The sequence below is a fragment of the Protobothrops mucrosquamatus genome, unplaced genomic scaffold (genome assembly GCF_001527695.2).
Source record: "Protobothrops mucrosquamatus isolate PMUCROS unplaced genomic scaffold, P.Mucros_1.0 scaffold2162, whole genome shotgun sequence".
Taxonomy (NCBI): Eukaryota; Metazoa; Chordata; class Lepidosauria; order Squamata; family Viperidae; genus Protobothrops; species Protobothrops mucrosquamatus.
The window spans coordinates 186,166-206,366 of NW_015388258.1; the positions used below are offsets into that span (position 1 = coordinate 186,166).

The 20,201-nt window shown below is 43.6% G+C and overlaps 1 protein-coding gene across 1 annotated transcript; it reads right to left on the reverse strand.

Moving 5' to 3' along the window:
* Positions 1–7,989: 7,989 nt before the first annotated feature.
* Positions 7,990–18,499, reverse strand: FAM174B (family with sequence similarity 174 member B). The gene is made up of 3 exons (XM_015824220.1): positions 18,162–18,499; positions 9,219–9,350; positions 7,990–8,088 (listed from the first exon to the last, which is right to left on the reverse strand). The coding sequence occupies exons 1-3, from the start codon at positions 18,497–18,499 to the stop codon at positions 8,085–8,087; spliced, it is 474 nt and encodes a 157-aa protein (XP_015679706.1). The 3' UTR covers positions 7,990–8,084.
* Positions 18,500–20,201: the final 1,702 nt, after the last annotated feature.

Below are 20,201 nucleotides of genomic sequence, written 5' to 3' on the forward strand. Positions count from 1 at the left end.
CAGTGCCATGTATGGACTTCAGTTCCCAGAATTCTCAGCAGTAACTTCTTAGCTAAGAATTCTGGGAGTTGTCCAGATTGGGGAAGTCTAGTAAAGTCTTGTAAACGGTTGTTGGAAACCAGGCAGGTTGTTCAACAAATCATGGTTAAAACAAGGTATGGTTTAGTGCAGCATGGAGCTAATCTTTAGTTCTCTGAAATTAAAAAAAAAATCTTTAAAATCAAGACCCAGGAGAGAGACTAGTCCCCCTTTTTTTTAATCTCACCATCTCAAGAATAGGGGGAAATACCCATGCACTGAAAGATGTTTGTATCAAAGACAAGGTTCGTTTGCTTTTTTTTTTCTTGTAGTCCCTTAATTTGGGGTAGGTATGGGGCAACTGGATGGACCTGAGCATTTACTAGCTAGATGCCTTTCCTGACACCTACATGGAGTATGCAGCAGATGTTTTTTTCTTTGCCTCCTGAGAAACATCTGCNTTCTTCTTCTTCTTCTTCTTCTTCTTCTTCTTCTTCTTCTTCTTCTTCTTCTTCTTCTTCTTCTTCTTCTTCTTCTTCTTCTTCTTCTTCTTCTTCTTCTTCTTCTTCTTCTTCTTCTTCTTCTTCTTCTTCTTCTTCTTCTTCTTCTTCTTCTTCTTCTTCTTCTTCTTCTTCTTCTTCTTCTTCTTCTTCTTTCCTTCTTTTCCTTCTTTTCCTTCTTCTTCTTCTTCTTCTTCTCCTTCTCCTCCTCCTCCTCCTCCTCCTCCCCCCTTCACAGGATGTCAAGGATCATTCCCTTTCTCTCAGTGTCTGCTGCTAAACTGACTAAAACTGAGAACTTGGTAACACTGAATGGTGATGCGTTTTATTTATTTCTAAATAAAAAGGGGCATTTAGAGTATTCCCCACTGTCTCAGTTATGAGCAGAGCAAGACTCCAGAATAGGAGTCAGGAAAGGCTGCATATTATCACATATCTGGTTAATCTATATAATAAAGATATTATACATGGTCTCGATGGGGAAGAACTAACGAGTGATACCAAATTTGGTGGAAGGAATGTTAGTAAATTAAGCTACGTGGATGACACTACATTGGTTGCAGAAATTGAATAAGACCTAAAAATGATCGTTCTAAAACAGGAGAATGACAAGGTTGGGCTTTCTTTGGACATCAAGAGAACTGGGATAAATATCTACTGGAAAACTAGAGGAATAAACAATGGGATGATAGAAGTGATCGACAGTTTTCTACTCTATAGAATTGACAAAGATGGGCGGCTGTACAAAAGATATTCAGAGAAGTGTAGAAGTGTAGCGATGGTCAATAAGGCATAAACTCATGACATATCATGACACTTCCATTAAGATAAATGTTACAATAATCCATATTCATTCATTCATTCATTCATTCATTCATTCATTCATTCATTCATTCATTCATTCATTCATTCATTCTGATTGCCAATCTCACAAGCAGTGACTCCGGGCAGGATACAACAATAAATAAATAAACGCATCAAACACAAACATATTAAAACTTGTTTTGTTTTTTTTAAAAAAGGACACACAAGGGATTTATCAGCAAAGGAGCAATGTTGTTGTTGGATTATGTTAAAGGTATTTTTGCAGAATGTGAGTAAAACTGCCTTTTGCAATTGACTGATGGTGATGATGTTGATGATGATTCATAGTAGCGTTAAAAAAATCAAGTTCACAGTGTAAATAACATTGCAAGCAAACAACAAACAACACCCTTTTCATCTTCCAGGGTTGTGCAAACATTGTCCTTGTCAATAATTGAAAAAAGTGCACGCTTGAAAAAAGTGCACGATAATTGAAAAATGTATCATTGAATTTAGAATGCTAAAGAAGGAAAGAAGGACGAGGGAGGTGCAGCATTTGGCTTCATGATTTTTGCTCCTCAGCAGTGATGGAAGAGTCGCTTTGCAAGATTTCCATGAGCGACTCTGATTCCGACACAACCCAAGCAGGACAAGTGCAGCTGACCCGTGCCAGCTGTGCCTGATGGATTTATTACAGACTGCGAGTCCTACATTGGCTGTCCTGGCAGGAGAAGATAATTTAGGAGAGACCACAAAAGGCACGGTGGCTGCCTTTTGCTTCCTCAACAGAACTGCTCTTGGCAATATCCTGCCTGCGTTGAAGAGTAAGAAATGAAGATGTCAAGACTTGGAAAAGTGCGCAGCGTCCCAGCAAACCTGGCCAGATTGGAAAATCCAAGGATGCTCTCCTTTTTCAACAGTCGGATGGACAGATAGTCCTTGACTTCTGACCGCAACTGAGCCCAAAATTTGTCATGCTAAGTGAAATACTAAAACCAGGGCTTTTTTTCTCACAGAACGCCCAGAACGGAGTTCCGGCACCTTTTTTGGATGGAACCTTGTAGGGTAGGCAAGGCAGGTTGTATGACGTGTGTGAGTTCCGGCACCTTTTTTTTTTTTTTTTTAGAAAGAAAGCACTGACTAAAACATATAAGGAACAGTTGCTGGAACTGGGTCTGGCTAGTTTAATGAAGAGAAGATGAGGGGAGACATGATAGCAGCATTCCAATATCTCAGGGGTTGCCACAAAGAAGAGGGAGTCAAGCTATTCTCCAAAGCGCCTGAAGGCAGGACAAGAAGCAACTGGTGGAAACTAACCAAAGAGAGAAGCAACCTAGAACTAAGGAGAAACTTCCTGACAGTGAGAACAATTAACCAGTGGAACAACCTGCCTCCAGAAGCTGTGAATGCTCCAACCCTGGAAGTTTTTAAGAAGAGACTGGACAGCCATTTGTCTGGAATAGTGTAGGATCGCCTACCATGGACAGAAGGTTGGAGTAGATCTTCAAGGTCCCTTCCAATCCTATTGTTTTATGTTCTATGTTCTCTTTTGCTTTGAGTCAAGTCGGCTGTCCAAACCAGGTTCCTGGATTTTGCAAACTGAGGCTTACAGGTTAACGTCTTAGGTGAATTCAGCCTGATCCCTTTATTAACAATGTTTTTTCTGGTTTAAGTGTGTGGTGAAGCCAACTGAAGTTATTCAATAAAACACCCTTAAACGAATGTAGCAAAATTCAAAGATGCCCAGCACAAGCCATCAGGATATTGAGCCCATCATGTCATCATTATCCCAATGATCTAGTGATTTCTGACATTTGCATGGTGACATCATGAGATGTATGACATCACTCATTTTTCTTGCAGATGCCATAATCATTTTGCATAAACTGAGCCTACACCCTTAGGGAAACCTAAATTGATAATCGTCTTTCAAAAGGGGGTAACTGTAGATAGTTGATGATTAAAATTAACCAAGCACAACAATTAGCTTAGATCTCTGATTTATCTTAAGCACCCCTTGGAATAGTTTTGCTATCTTATTGCTTCCTGTAATCTTTAACTGAGGAGATTAAAGTAACAAAGACATCTGCAGCTCATCATAAATTTAAATAGTGGAGCCTAAATAATAATGAGCTCTCAGTTAAGCTAAACATCATTAAATATGAGTTAGTGGATTATTTTCAATGTATTTGAAAATACATTGGGATGTCATTTGGGATACAGGAAGAAAGAGGTTTTCCTAAGAAGAAACAGAAATTATATTTGTTCCCAGCAATAACAAGTACTATATAGTTAAAGTAGAACAGCTACTTTAGAAAGGCAGCTATTGTATACATTGAAATAACTGATTTTGTCAAAATGTTAATATTGATTTTTATTACTACAAAAGAGAAAAAAGGCAACCCGTTAAAAAGTACAAGGCAATATATACATGCAGAAACAAAAAAATAAGCAGGAAAGGATTTAAGTTTGTTGTTTTAATGAGGGATGTTTAAATTTATGCCACTGCAATATTCCAAGTGTACTTTCGGGACAAGAACATATTTTGATGAATTTCAGAAATGGCAAGGAAGCGCTTCTGTGATTTCTTTGGTTGTGGCAAAGCATATGAGGCTAATTTGGATTTATTTATTATTTGGATTTATATCTCGCCCTGAGTCCTATGAGGAGAAGGGCGGGATATAAATCCAAATAATAAATAATAAATAAAATAAATCCAACTATTCTTATATGCAGATCGTACTTTATGCCGTAGGAAAGAACCATCCAGTGCCATGTATGGACTTCAGTTCCCAGAATTCTCAGCAGTAACTTCTTAGCTAAGAATTCTGGGAGTTGTCCAGATTGGGGAAGTCTAGTAAAGTCTTGTAAACGGTTGTTGGAAACCAGGCAGGTTGTTCAACAAATCATGGTTAAAACAAGGTATGGTTTAGTGCAGCATGGAGCTAATCTTTAGTTCTCTGAAATTAAAAAAAATCTTTAAAATCAAGACCAGGAGAGAGGCTAGTCCCCCTTTTTTTAATCTCATCATCTCAAGAATAAGGGGAAATACCCATGCACTGAAAGATGTTTGTATCAAAGACAAGGTTCGTTTGCTTTTTTTTTTCTTGTAGTCCCTTAATTTGGGGTAGGTATGGGGCAACTGGATGGACCTGAGCATTTACTAGCTAGATGCCTTTCCTGACACCTACATGGAGTATGCAGCAGATGTTTTTTTCTTTGCCTCCTGAGAAACATCTGCAGTTACCTAGGATTGAACTCTCAACCTTCCGAATGGGAGGCAAGGGTCTTCACCACTAGGCCACCATACCACGCACATGGTTCATTTGCTTTATTTGTCTGAAATATGCTTTGCGTTAAGGAAGGAGATTGTGTAGCTCTCTAGAAGCCAGTGAACTACATTTCCCAGAAGCTCCATGTAGCACAACCAAGAAAAATACAAGCTGGGAGCTGTGGTTCCGCTACTGTACTTTCAGGATTCATTCGAAGAGGCCGGCACTCAGAAACCATATTTGAAGAAGTGAGCTAACTTCAGGAATTGCAAAATAAATGAACAATGTTCCTTGCCATTTTTGACTTTTCCTTCTCCAACCAAATGGTCTCTAGTTATGTTGCTTTTCATGTTCTATCATTCCTAGGGAGCAGAGCCATTGGCTAAAAGGGCGTCAGCCTCAGGAAAAGTGTCTTGGTGAACAATTGCTAAATGCAGCAAATTCTGTTACTGAAATTTAGAAACGTTTTTATGGGCAGATGTGAAAGCCAGCCACTTGGGCAATAAAGATCAGCTTGCAAAGGGTGAAGCAGATGGGGAAATGGATGCCGAGCCACGAAATTGGGTAATAAAGAGCTAAATCTTGAAACTTCAAGTTGTTGTTTTTTCTCCACAGGAAGAAAAAACATTGCAAGAAAGACAGACACCGGTTCAGCTGGGATCAACCAGAATGGACCACCTTCTCAATTACAGAGAGATTTTTGAGATACTGCTGGGGGAAATCTCACACAATTGCTTTTTAAGAAAGTAAGCGTGCAAAACCACAGGCTGTTCAAAAGTTGATCCAGAAGAGCTATTTGGAACTAATAAAAAAGGGAACGTCTGGGAGGAAAGATTTCAGAAACTTCACGGATGTCGCAAAATCCACTTCGGGTTACCTTGCTATCACCCCTGCTAAACGTCTGCAATTATCATTTCTGCCTGCATCTTCTTCCCTCCACCGAGTTCAACAGGCACCAAAGAAATCCTCAGAAAATCCCAAGAGAAAAGGAGAGTCTGGGAAAAAAATATTTTGCTCAATATCTCTGGGACAGCAAAGGAGGGAAGCAAGAGTCAAATATCTTGTGGCTGCCAGCTCAGAATATTTCCAAACTGGCATGACAAGAACACATGGATCTTAACCAAGCCATCTAAGAGATTAAATTTATCCCTTTTTCTGAGAACATCGGTCCCAGTCTGGATTCCTGAATCAAGAGAATAAACATCTTTTTGTTATCATAAAATTACAAAGGGTGGGGGGGGGAGAGGGACTCTCTGTAAATACGGCTTTTAGACACAGCATGGGAGAAGGGAGCTGGGATGCCGAGTTGGCACTACCCAAACTTTAATTTGTACAGAAGCAGAAACTCAACTCTTTCAACACGGTTTTATGTTCTATGTTCTTTATTACAGTCTTTAGGACTATGGCTTTTAGGAGTAAAAGTAAAGGTAAATAGTTCCCTGTCCAGTTGTGTCTAACTCTAGGGCACAGTGCTCATTCTTGGCCGAGGGAGCCAGCATTGTCCGAAGACACGTCCACTGGGACATGCCAAAGGTGCATGAAACCCTGTACCTTCCTCCCAAAGTGGGACCTATTTATCTACTCACATTTGCATGCTTTTGAACTGCTAGGCGGGCAGGAGTTGAAGCAAGGAACGGGAGCTCACTCCATTGCGCAGTGCTTCGGCCTCGAACCCGGAGATTCGTCTGACAAGCTTAGCGTCTTTAACTACTGAGTCATTTCATCCCCTTTAAGAATAGCGACTTATTAAGGCAGAGAACCTGGAAAGTGTGCAGAGAAGAGCAACCAAGATGGTGAAGGGCCTGGAGGCTAAATCGTATGATGAACAGTTGAGGGAACTAGGTATGTCTAACCTATCAAAGAGAAGGATTAGGGGGACATGATAACTGTCCAATACTTTAAGGGCTCACAAATGAAGGCTCCAGCATGAATCCAAAAGCTCGGAAGACAGGAACCCTGGTCCCGGTGACTGACCCAGATTGGATCCTGCAACTTTAAAGGCTGTCACAGAGAAGAGGGGATTGTCTTACTGTTTTCTTTCAGGCACCAGAGGGCAGGACAAGAGGTAACAGGTGGAAGCTTGTTAAAGAGAGATCCAGCCTAGAAGTAAGGAGAAATTTTCTGACGGTGAGAACAATTAATCAACGGAATAGCTTGCTTCATGAAGTTGTGGATGTTCCATCATTGGAGGTTTTAAAAAATAGACTGGACAATCATTTGACCAGCACGGTATAAGGTCTCCTGCCTTGAGCAGGGGGTTGGACTAGAAGACCTCCAAGGTCCCTTCCAGCCCTAGGTTTCTATGTTCTAAGGTTAAATGGGCAATTTCTTCAGTGGTGCTAAAGAAGCATTTGACTCTCCTGGAGAAAGAAGAGGGGGGGAAAAACCACCATCTACTTTGCCTTATATTTATTTGCTAGGTATAATTAAAAGGAAAACAGTTCACCGCCAAGCAAAGTTCAAACCATGATGAAATGACTGAGGCTGAAGACACTCAGTGTGTGGAGTTTCAGCTGTCCTAATTGACAGTCAGTAAAAACCAACATTTCTAGAGGGAAAAGAGACTGGAGAGGTGTCTGTTGGGGAGAACAGATGGGACCACTCTGGCATGAAGGCAAAACCTCTTATTCCGATTCAGTAATCCGATTGCTAATTGCCTGGAAATGAAAAAAAATTATGAGAAGCTATAGAAAGCAAAATAGTGCATATATATAAAAAAAAATCACTTCTCCCCATGAGGGTGTGAGATGCAGGGGATTAAAAGGAAAATTCATTTCTTCTAAAATTGACTTATTTTGTTTTCTCCTGCTATCAGAATTCACCTTCTGGGGGAAAAATATATATATAATGTTTGGGGAAAACTCCCTGTAAAAACAGGGAACCTTACTGTAAATTAAGCAGCATACTGGTCCTCATTAATGGCAAGGCATGAGAGCTATCTACCGAAAGGGTTACCCATGAAAATTCTCCTCCCCCCGAACACAAATATGCACAAAACCTTGCTAAATAATTTCAGCTTAACCGATACAAGTTCCAAGTTGCACACAAGATGAGCAAACATTTTAGTCAACTCAGAGCCGATCCCAGAATGCAATCAGAATCCATCTGTCTACTTTAATACGTTGAGCAAAGAATGCCTTGGCAGCTTCTGAAGTGTTGAATGAACGTTACTGCTTGTGGCTGACCTCCGCTCTCTAATTTGCTGGTGGCATCTGAAGCTATGGTAAATCAGAAGGATTGTCTTTAGAATTAAAAAGAAGTTCTGGAAGAAGAACTCCTTCAGTTCCTCGCATCATTCATCCAGGAACGTAACGGACGTATTTATTAGGAACGTGCCAAAGGTGAAATCCAACATCCACTCTTTTCTGTAGATCGAAATGTTGTGGATCCAAAAAAAACCAAAGTTATTCTCCAGCTCTCCTTTGGTTCCAAAGTTCTTGCATCGTTTTCTACACGAGACGACGTTCCTGAGGAGTCCAGTCCAGTGGCCTCACCTGAGAAAACAAATTAGCATCATTAGAGGATGCACACCATCAAACTGAGAAAGATTTTCAAGCTACCAAGCCAGCCGTCATTTAAGAATTAGAAGTCAGCTAGAGAGCTCATTTTGGAATTAGATGGTTCTCCCAGGCAAATCCCCTCCAGGACTCATCAAAACCGCTTTTGTGTCAACTGAACAGAGGAAGCCCATTGGAGACACAGCTAAACTGTTCACGCCCGAAGAGAATTACCACCGGACTTGGTGTCACTTGTTTGGCTCCAAGCAAATAGTTTCCCTGTTGTAATAATAATAATAATAATAATAATAATAATAATAATAATAATAATAATAATAATAATAATAATAATAATAATAATAATAATAATAGTAAAGTTAGAAGGGACCTTGAAGGTCATCTAGTCCAACCCCCTGCTCAGGCAGGAAACCCTAGACCATTTCGGACAAATGGTTGTCCAATCTCCTCTTAAAAACTTCCAGTGTTGGGGCATTCACCGCTTCTGGAGGCAGGTTGTTCCACTGGTTAATTGTTCTCATTGTCAGGAAGTTTCTCCTTAGTTCTAGATTGCTTCTCTCCTTGATTAGTTTCCACCCATTGCTTCTTGTCAGGGAGATCGGTTTGATCCGGGTTTGTCTTCAACAAAGCTGGAAGTTAAAATCCACAAGTCTTAAAGTTGCCAAGGTTGGAGACCCCTGGTCTAGTCTAATGAAAAGAAGTAATGGTTGACATGATAGCAATCTTCCTATATTTGAGGGGTTGCCACAAAGAAGAGGCGGATCAAGCTATTCTCCACAGCACCTGAAGGCAGGACAAGAAGCAACGGATGGAAACGTATCAAGGAGAGAATTAACCTAAAAAGAAGGGGAAATTTCCTGGCAATGAGAACAATTAATCAGTGGAACGGCTTGCCATCAGAAGTTGTGGGTGCTTCATCAGTGGAGGTTTTTAAGAAGAGACTGGACAACCGTACATAACTGATGTCCATCATGGGGCCATAGAGTGAATCAGATTCAAAGGGCATCTCCCTGATGAAGCTGTGTCTTTCCTTGGGATCATATAGTAGCCCCAAAATGAAGCACCCCAGTAATCTCCAGGCTTGTGCGTCCATCCCTCTTTCCCCCTACCTATATTTTATATCAAATACTGTGGAGTCTTCGTCATCCTCCTCCTCTTCATTTAAGGGAGCCATTTCCACCCGTTCTGCCGGAGTCGTGATAATATCATATTTGCGGGGTTTTTTAGTCCTCCTCTTAGACCTAAAACGAAAGAAGAAAATATTTTAGATATTGGGCGATACCGATGTCTGTTTCAGAAAGATTGCAACCGTTTCTTCAGCACCATCTTTGTGCTCTAAGCTATCAACAACCACTTGGTTAGAGATGATATTTGGGGGTGGGTTGGAGAGAAGGATCACAGACTCAAACTTTAGGACTTCCTGGCTTAAGACCACATGATTTATTCACTTAAACTGTTCGCCCACACCCAAAATAAGCCAACTCCTCTCATCTTTATCAACATATGATCCTAGAAGGGTTCAGCTGTTTCGTTCCCAAGCTGGCAATTCTTAAGAGGCTCTCTTAATACAGCAAGTTGGAACACAAACCATTTGTTGGTTTGCCACAACACACTACCGATAAACCAGATCGGCTGGGTTTGCCCAATATTATAAGCAAAAACCTTTCAAAGTTACCCAAACTTGTCATGCTGTATGCATGCAAATTCCTAAGTTAGCTGACTCACTAAATGCATTACAATATCAACACACAGCCGATGCCTGTTTTGCATTCTTACACTTTGAGAACAACAGCTTCAGAGGAACAATGTTCATTTTTTTTCCCCCTTCCTTGGTATGCCCAGTATGTGTGGCACAGTATCTTATTCAGCTGAGGAATCTTGTCGTTCAGGTTTAAGACTGTTTAGAGGAAAATGAAACTGACCAAAGAGAGAAGCAACCTGGATTTAAGGAGAAACTTCCTGACAGTGAAGACAATCAACCAGCGGAAGAGAAGTTGCCTTCAGAAATCATGGACGCTCCATCACTGGAGGTTTTTAAGAAGAGGCTAGACAGTGACTTGTCTTGAGATGGTATAGGGTCTCCTGCTTGAGCAGGGGGCTGGACTAGAAGACCTCCAGGGTCTCTTCCAGCTCTAGTCTGTTCTAAAATCTATTTCATGAAACTCATCAAAAGCGTGTGGCTTTATTTTTTGGGAGAATAAAGCCACAATGCTGGGAGAAATATGTATATGTGTTCTGCCCTGCCCAAGTGGTGCCCCTCTCCCCCCCTCAAACCTCCCCCCCAGAACCATCACATTACATCAGTTTAGGAAGGAAATTGCCAGTGATTAAACAGCTTGTACTCTATCGGTTCAACTGTCATTTGATTGAGCTTGTTAGATGCGAACCGCATAATGAGCTATTAAAAACCAATACAGGCTGGCAGGTGTTTAGAAAATGTTCTCAAGATTATGCTACTTATTTCAGAAAACATCCCGGCTTCTAGTTCAGGTTTCACCATTCAATAACATTAATTAAAATCATCCCTCTGTGCCTTTATTATAGATTTATTTGACGTCCGCTCAGTTTTGCATTGTTTTTGCTGACACGTTACAGGCCTCCTTATCGCAAAGGCTTTGGCTATGTTGAAAGCAATTTTATACCTCTTGAAACAAAACAATGCTTTCTCTACCTGTATCTGCCCTAGAGGCAGGATCACACAACCCTTTCTTGGTGTTTGGGATCCTTGGTTCTCTCTGAGTGCTTTTTTTTGGGGGGGGGGTAGACGTTTCAGTACCAAACTAGGTAATATAAGATGATATATAACTAAGATGATATATAAGTAAGATGTTCAAAGGCCTGGAGGCTAAAACATATGAAGAATGGCTGCAGGACTTGGGTTTGGCTAGTCTAAAGAAAAGAAGAAAAAGGGGAGACATGATAGCAGTGTTCCAGTATTTGAGGGGCTGCCACAAAGAAGAGGGGGTCACGTTATTCACCAAAGCACCAGAGGGAAGGACAAGAAACAACGGTTGGAAACTGATCAAATAAAGAAGCAACCTGGAACTATGGAGAAACTTCCTGACAGTGAGGACAATCAACCAGTGGAACAGCTTACCCCCAAAAATCGTGGGTGCCCCATCACTGGAGGTTTTTAACAGACTGGACACAAGTCATAAAAGGGCCAAGTTTGAAGACTCCTGCTGTAGAAGCTGGGCCAGTAGAAACTGGAAATTTCAACCCCTTTGCAGACACTTTTAATCTCAGATGGCTTTTGTTTGAAGTGGAGATGTGAAAACACTCCTGTTGATCTTTATGGACATTATTACTCATGCAACCTTTGTTTGGGGTTTATTTAAACATCTGGCACTCGGCACCTGTGGCTTGCATTGATGAATTTCAAATATTTAGTCAGCTTAACCCGGGTTGACTTAGCAAGTTCTGTGCAAACCTCCAGAGAGTCACCACCAAGGAACGAGGTTGCCAACACCCTCTTATGTTCACCTTTTTGTGTTGGCTTAACCGTCCACTTCTGAAGGACGTGAACCGTGTGCTTCCACAAACTAGTTTCTGCAGGTAGTTAAATGCACAGAACAAGTCCCGAGATGTATTTATTTCCTGCCAATCCACTATGGTGGGATTCATATGATGGGATAGTTACAGTGCACTGGTTAAGACCATACTTGGAAAACTGCTTCCAATTTGGGCACCGTGATAGAGTGAAAAAGTGCAGAGAACAGCAACAATGATGATAAAAGATCTGGAGATTAAACCATACAATGAATGATTGAGGAAACTAGGTATGTCTAGTTTAACAAAGAGAAGGACCACCGGTGACCAGATAGCAGTCTTCCAATATCTCAGGGGCTACCACAAAGAAGAGAGGGTCAACCTATTCTCCAAAACACCTGAAGGCAGGACAAGAAGCAATGGATGGCAAGTAATCAAGGTGAGGAGCAACCTAGAAATAAGGGGAAATTTCCTGACAATGAGAACAATTAATCAGTGGAACGGCTTGCCTTCAGAAGTTGTGGGTGCTCCATCACTGGAGATTTTTAAGAAGAAGCTGGACAGCCATTTCTCTGGAATGATATAGGGTCCCCTGCTTGAGCAGGGGGTTGGACTAGAAGACCTCCAAGGTCTCTTCCAACTCTTGTTATTCCACAACCGCTGGAGGCCAGCCGGTCTACTGATTAAGTGTTCTAACTGGTCAGGAAATTTCTCCTTATTTCAAGGCTGGTTGATTAGTTTCCTTGATTAGTTTCCGTCCACGGCTTCTTGCTCTGGCTTCAGAACCTGGCAGTAATGGTGCAAGAAGAAGCTGCGTGCAAATCCTAACAGAGGAACGCGTGTGGGCTGCTGCTCTTCCGATTTTGCAAATGTCCTCGCTTGCTTAATTTTAAAATGCCGTGGAGGCCGTTGGCAGGAGAGCTGCGAACCAGCCCTCCGTCACTCCAGCTGCTTGGTGAAGGAGCACCGTCACATGGCAAGCAGCTGAGTTTTCTTATCTGATCGTTGGCTTTAACCAGCAAGCTCTGCAGGCTGATCTTCAGCCTGAGATCTATTTTTAGTCCAGCAGCCTAAAGGAGAAAAGGACCACCATTCAAGAGCAGATCCAACAATGAGTCCTCTCTCTGAGGCTGGCTGGCAGCAGGGTCCCTTTGGCGAAAGAAAAATCCAGAGCATGATGTTTGCAGAATAAGCCTCCTGAAATTAGGACCCCCTGCACCTTAAGGCAAAGGGTCAACTGTCCAGTTGGCAAATCCAGAAGAAGGAACGCCTGAGAGATTATTTTACCAAGAGTATAAAAACTTTACTTAAAAAATTATACTGGCGCAGAAGAAGCAAAACCAGCTCTGAGTGTCCTGTGCAGAAGCAAGCATCGTTAATTCCCCCTTTCTCTACGGGCCACGCACAATCCATTATAATAATAATAATAATAATAATAATAATAATAATAATAATAATAATAATAATAATAATAATAGTAGTAGTAGTAGTAGTAGTAGTAGTAGTAGTAGTAGTAATAATAATAATAATAATAATAATAATAATAATAATAATAATAATAATAATAATAATAATAATAATAATAAAGTTGGAAGGGACCTTGGAGGTCATCTAGTCCAACCCCCTGCTCAGGCAGGTAACCCTACACCAGTGTTTCTCCACCTTGACAATTTTAAGGCATGTGGACTTCAACTCCCAGAATTCCACAGCCAGCAATGCTGGCTGTGGAATTCTGGGAGTTGAAGTCCACATGCCTTAAAATTGTCAAGGTTGAGAAACACTGCCCTACACCATTTTGGACAAATGGCTGTCCAGTCTCTTCTTAAAAACTTCCAGTGTTGGAGCATTCACCGCTTTTGGAGGCAGGCTGTTCCACTGGCTAATTGTTCTGACTGTCAGGAAGTTTCTCCTTAGTTCTAAGTTGCTTCTCTCTTTGGTTAGTTTCCATCCGTTGCTTCTTGTCCTGCCTTCAGGCGCTTTGGAGAATAGCTTGACTCCCTCTTCTTTGGGGCAGCCCCTGAGATACTGGAAGGCTGCTATCATGTCCCCCCTCGTCCTTCTCTTCATTATGTCCACCAATCACTTCTGTTTGTGTTGTTATGGGAAACAGCCAGCCATACTGGGACGTCTGCTCGGTGGTGTGTCCTTGAAATGCCAGAAAGTCGATGGCTGCTTGGACATCATCCCCCCCCTTTGCATTCCCTCCACCCCCTCTCTGTTACTGTCAAGGTGTAGGTGTCAATGTAGGTGAAAGCAACAGTCAGTCTTGACACAAAGATTTCTAGGATCCTGAAGTGGTGCTACTTTTTGCACAAAACAAGGGGCCAATTAATTGCCTCAAACAAAGCTGCTAAAACAGAACCAGGCACACACACCTTCTGCAACTAAGAACATAGAACAAAGATTAACAACTTTGGGTGGGATCTTGGAAGTCTTCTAGTCCTGATCAAGCTGGAGACTTCCTATTATTCTGGACAAATGGCTGTCCAGTCTCTTCTTAAAAGAGACTGGACAGCGATGGAGAACATTTCATTTCTGTTTTACTCTGTCTCCTTTTTTTCCCCTCAGACCAACCTGGCAAGCGAATCAATCAGAACGGGAAAAACAGGTTTTTTAAAGAGATCTATCAAGGCTTTTTCAACACGCTTACTTGACTTCTGCGAGAAGTGCCCAGTTTATTCCTCTGGAAAATTTTAAAATTCAGAAATCCGCTTCCGCTCAAGCTCTGCCTATCTAACCTTCTGTTCAGGAAAGACCTACGACAGATTTCCAGATATATTTTCCAAAAGAGATCACACAGACTTCCTGTAAACAAGAAATTTAATACCCCGAAAGGCTGCCAAGGCTGATGTGACCTTTCCCATTCATTAGCTCTTCAAGCATCAGAGCTTTACATTCGTGGTCGCCCATGCGCTTGGCAAGGAGAAAGCTGCACAAACAGTTCCTGACACTAATACAGGCACAGGGTATGCATTCACACCAGGAAATTAACCCGGTTATGGAATCAACCCAATTTCTAGAATCGCACACCAATACTAAACTAATCGAAACATGAATAAACTGGTCAAAACACGAAATAAACTAATCATTGGGTCTTCAGAACTCCTAGGCCATGGGTAGGCAACCTTGGCTCTTTTATGACTCGTGGACCTCAACTCCCAGAATTCCTGAGCCATCATAGCTCAGGAATTCTGGGAGTTGAAGTCCACGAGTCATAAAAGAGCCAAGGTTGCCTACCCCTGACCTAGGCCTACAAACTGCAGCTTGTAACTCACCCGGTTAAGCACATTGTGTGAACTCTGCAACTTACATATATATGTAGCCCTTGACTTACAAGTTAGTGGCCATTTCTGGTTACAAGGGCACTGAAAAAAGTGACTGACGACCGTTTTTCACACTTACGACCGTTGCAGCATCCCCGTGGTCATGTGATCAAAATTCAGATGCTTGGCAACTGACTCGTGTTTATGACGGTTGCAATGTCCCGGGGGCTAGGTAATCCCCTTTTTGTGACCTTGTGACAAGGAAGTGTAATGGGAAAACCAGATTCACTTAACAACCGTGTTACTAACTTAACCCCTGAAGGGATTCACTTAACGACTAGTGGCAAGAAAGATGGTAAAATGGAGCAAAACTCACTTAACTGACGTCTCGCTTAGCCACAGAAATGGGCTCAATTGTGGTCGTAAGTTGAGGACTTACCTGTGTTGCCACTTAAAAGATTCATGTCATAACAACTGTGAAAAATTACTTTGGGACGGTGGAGCAAATATGGCCGGTCCTGGTTTATACACAGCTAAAACGCCTGACTTGGAAAGTCTTAATAGTCTGGTTTTTCTGATCATCCCAATTTGGTGAAAATATACGTAAGCCATAATGTAAATGTTTCTAACGTAGGCCGTGATTGGAAGCTGTTAAGGCAGCTGGTGAGAATAGCTTTTCTCAGCTGATACCAGGCAGATGTGCTGGGATAACAACTCCCAGAATTCCAAGCTCTGCTGACAAAAGGATGTTGAAAACTGCTCTCCCGGCACATCTGGAGATGGCCAGATGGGAGAAGGTGGGGTTAAGACGGGCTTTAGTAGAGAGGATTTAATGCCTTGCTAATACAGGTAGTTCTTGACTTATGGCTGGTTGCTAAGTAACACTTCAAACAACAGAGCCCCCAAAAGCTACCTGTGACCTGATTTTGAAACCACAAGGGCAACACACACACACTCCTGCGGTCATGTGATCATATGTTGGGTGCTCGGCAACTGGCTCACCTTTATGGCTGTTTGCAAGCAGGCACACGACTGATTTTTCATGGGTTTGGGAGTTTTTTGCCGATTTCCAGTGTTTACTTCCATTTTCTGCCAAAATATGCCCACTGGATGAAACAGGTTTGCTTAGCAAGTACTCTGTTTGCTGAACAGCCATCACAAAAAGTCACAAAATCCGTTCCAGTCACACAGTGACCTGCTTAACAACTGCAATTCCAGGCTCAATTACATACTATCTATATGTGATTCCTTTTTTAAAAAAAAAATAAAAATACGTACAGGTAGTCCTCAACTTACAGCCACAACTGAAGCCCCAAATTTATGTGGCTGAGCAATTTGCTAAGCGAGATGCCCCGCTTTATGACTTTCCTTGCCACATTTGTTAAACCAATCAGGGCAGTTGTTAAGTCACGTGGTTTTTATGAGAATCCGGTTTCCCCACTGGCTCGATCACATGATCCCAGGACGCGGCTGCCGTCACAAACAGGAGTCAGTTGTCCAGCATCCGAATGCAAATCGCGCGACCATTGGGGATGCTTCAACGGTCATTAAGTGTGAAAAATGATCCTAAGTTGCTTTTTTCAGTGCCGTTGCAACTTCCAACGGCCAGTAAGTGAATTGTTATAAGTCTAAGACTACCTGTATCTTTTAGTCTGTGTTGATTTCTGGCAACGGCTTGGATCAGTCCCTGCAGTTTATTTTTTGGGGGGGCAGGGTTTTGGAAGCACCCTTTACTACATACATTGCCTTCTTCTTCCTTGGACTGAGAGTAACTGGCCCAGGGCTTTGTGCTTAAAGTGAGACTAGAACTCACAGCCACCCCGTCTGTGCCCTGGTGCATTAACCACAACAACTACACTACACTAGACAACACTAAACTGGGCTCCAGGCCTCCAGCTACAAGGGGCGAGTTTGTCATGCAGTTGAAGAGAGAGAGGACTAAAAGCAAGGACTGGGGCCCCGGGTGGCTGGTGTCACAGCAATCTTGAACTCAGCACTTGAAAAGTTAGTCCTTCATGCCATCTGCAGGGGAGGCACCAGCATCTTCCTCTGCATTTACTGCTCTAATTACTCAGGTCCCTGTTATAAGATCAAGCAGAAAAGCCCTGGGGGAGGGGGGAAGTGTTGCCTCCCTTACAGAAAGATATCCTGTTCAGAGGGGAAGTAAACAGGATTCCCACCAACCTCCCTAAAAAGTCAGATTTTTATGAGCGCTGTGCCTGCGGGGGTGGGGGGGTAGGAGGGGGCTCACACACGCGATTGTGGTTGAACCTGGGCAAAAAAAAGCTCAGTTTTCATCTGGAAAGCCTCGGTTTAAATCTCACTGCCTCACCATTAAGCCAGTGGCTGTTGGCAGCTGCTCGCAAGCTTCTCCATAAAGCAAGGAAGGAAGGGATAATAGATGACGTGCCCTTTGCTGGCAGGCTTTGCCTTCTGAATTTTGCATAGGGGTGGGGAGCCCTTCTCAAAAGAATCCTTAAGTATACTTGATTTACACCCAGGCCAGCAGAACAAAAGCAATGTTAAAAAGTCAGGGCAGCAGGAAAACAATTGGCAAGCCTTAGGTCTTCTTAAACAAGGACTCTACTTTTAGATTCTCAAGCCTCTTCTATCAAGATCTCCTGGCCTGCCTTATAAGAAGACGCAGCATTATTAGACATCTGTTATTAGACATATTTGGTGTATATGTATTTGGAGTACATAGGCTGACTCAGCCTTCCATCCTTCCGAGGTCGGTAAAATGAGGACCCCCATTGTTGGGCTGGCTCTGTAAACTGGCTTTAGAGAGAGGGCTGTAAAGCACTGTGAAGCGGCATATAAGTCTGAGTCCTGTTGCTATTTGCTATATATTAAGAGAATAATTCTCCATATCAATCATTACAGGCCAGGTTGGCCTAAATGCAAAAGAGGCAGGCTAAAAAACATTCAAACCTTGGGGGTTTGAAACCCAAACAGGTTCACCCCTTTATTTCTCCACCAGGAAAGGCAGAGAGGTAACATCCTGGCCTACCTTGTCAGATTGTGCGTGGTGCGGCGGGAGGGGGGGCTTAGGAAGGTAAGGGGTGGGCAGCGCTTCTAAATCCCCCCTAACCCCCCACCAAGCAAGGTTAAAAAAAATACACCTTCTCTTTACCACCACCCCCCTTTCCGGGAACAGCTACCCAAGGAGAGGGGTGGGCTGGGATCCCAGCGGGGTGGGGTGGGCTGGGGCGAAGGGTCTCGGCTGCTTTAGGGAGAGGGGGTCCAGGGGGCAAAGGGCTGCGGCCAGGGACCCCGCGCGCCCCCTTCCTCCCGCCGCACCTGAGCACGCGGAACAGCAGGCAGGCCATCAGACAGGCGCTGGCCGCGCAGGCTCCGATGACAGCGGCCTTCAGCGCCGGCAAATCGCGCAGCATCGCCAGGACCGGGTTGCGCTGGGCAGCGCCGCTGTGGTTCCCGGCCGAGGAGGGCGGAGGAGGCGGCGGCGGAGGCGGCGAGACGGCCGCTTTCTGGGGGTCGCCGGGGCCGTTGCTGCCGTTCTTGGCTGCGCCAGGGATGGAGGCGGGCGGCGGCGGCACCAGGGCCAGCAAGGCGGCGGGCAGGATCGCGAGCAGGAGCAGGAGCAGCAGGAGGCAGGTTGGCTTCTCCGGGCGAGACATGGTGCCGGGCAGGGAAGCAGGCAGGCAGGCGCGCAGAGTCCGCGTAAAGGCGCGCAGAGTCCGCGTAAAGGCGCACGGAGTTGGGGAGGAGGGAGAGGCTCTGCGCGCGCGAGAGACAGGATCGCGCGGCTTCCTCGCGCGGGCGGCTCGCCCCACCTGCCAAGGCAGCAGCGCTCTCGGCCGCGGTTTGCGCTCCGAGCCGGATCAGCCGAGCGAGCGAGCGAGCGAGCGGCGGGGGAGGAGCTGAGCTGGCTGCGCTGGGGAAGGGAAGGGAAGGGAAAGGAAAGGAAAGGGAGGGAGGGAACGGTGGGTAGGCACCAGCTGGCCCGGGGCCGGGCCTCGGCAGCGGCAGGGAGGCTGGGGGTGGGGGTGACAGCTGCTCCGAGGGGAGCGCCTCTAGCCTCTGCCCCCGTGCAGAAGGCCTTTGCGCTTCCAACAAAAGAGAATATCTGTCGCCCGGGGTTGAAAATTGAGGGCTCCTGGCTTGTTTTCTTGCAGACCTGTCCAGTAGGGTTGCCAGGTCTGCTTCCCAAAAATAGCGGACAAGCGGGGGGGGGGGTGTTAAGTAGTAAAAAAAGGTAGACTGTACAGCTTTAGATTACGTACCATTTCATCATAAAGCTTTTGAATAAAAAAAATGTCCACTATTTTGTGAAAAAAATAATAGTGAACATAATGTGAAAAAAGTGGACTGTCCGCTCAAATAGTGGACACCTGGCAACCCTACAGTGGCACTGTCCAGGCTAGCCCTGATGATGTTACCTTGTGTGGGTCATGAAACGTCTGCAAGAGAAAAAAAAAGCCAGCTCGGAGAGCACCCAGGATCTCACAGTTGTTCCCCCCCTCTCCTCTCTTCCACTCCACAAACCTCCCTCCTTTTTAGCACTGATGATGCTACCTAGTTAGGGTAATGAAAAGTCTGCAAAAAAAACAAACTCAGAGGGCACCCAGGAGCCCTCCTTTGACTGGGGTCCCAGTTGCCAAGCCAAGGAGACCGACTCAACTCTGTGCACCTTAGAGTAGAGTCCTCCAGGCTTCTGCTCACGTGCAGAGTGCCTTCCCCCCTTGGCCAAGATCAGTTGACCGAAAACTTCTTCCACCAAGCTAAACAGGGAACCCAGTTGCGAATCTCAGAAAAAGATGGAAGGGGAATGAGTTTTTTTCCTTCTTCTTGGTTCCCAGGGAGGTCAGTGCCTGGCCAGTCTTGGCCTTGCTTAATCATGGTTTCTTGGCTGACACAAGTTTGTCCACACATTCAGTTTTGCCATAAGCCCTGATTTACAAGCCATAACAGAGCTGGATTCATTTATTAAGGTGAAAGGCCTAAACCAAGCATTGTTTATTTATTTTTTTTACAATTGTTCTGTTTTGCTCCCTTTGTGTTGTGTGTTATGTGCCTTGAAACATTGTATTATTTCAGTACGGTGATGTTTAAATCATAAGAGATTACTGGCATTCTGTTATCTGGAAAAGAGTATTGAAAATAAGAGCAAAAAAAGATATTCTATCAATAATTAATTACAATTCAAGATATCAGTGTATTATATCATATTAATGAGAGAGAGAAAAAGGTGAATAGAACAAGCTTAGCAAGAATTAAAATACCCCAATAGTAGAAGTAATAATAATAATAATTAAGAAACAATGAGTTTTTTTAAAAACTTAGTTTAACTAAATTTAAGCAAGAATAGTTTGCATACAC

Bases quoted from the DNA above. Each gene is read 5' to 3' on its own strand.
- FAM174B (XM_015824220.1), bottom strand. From the start codon at position 18,499: ATGTCTCGCCCGGAGAAGCCAACCTGCCTCCTGCTGCTCCTGCTCCTG. The intron at 9,351-18,161 runs GTGCGGCGGGAG...CTTTCGTTTTAG, and splicing joins CTGCTGTTCCGCGTGCTCAG to GTCTAAGAGGAGGACTAAAA.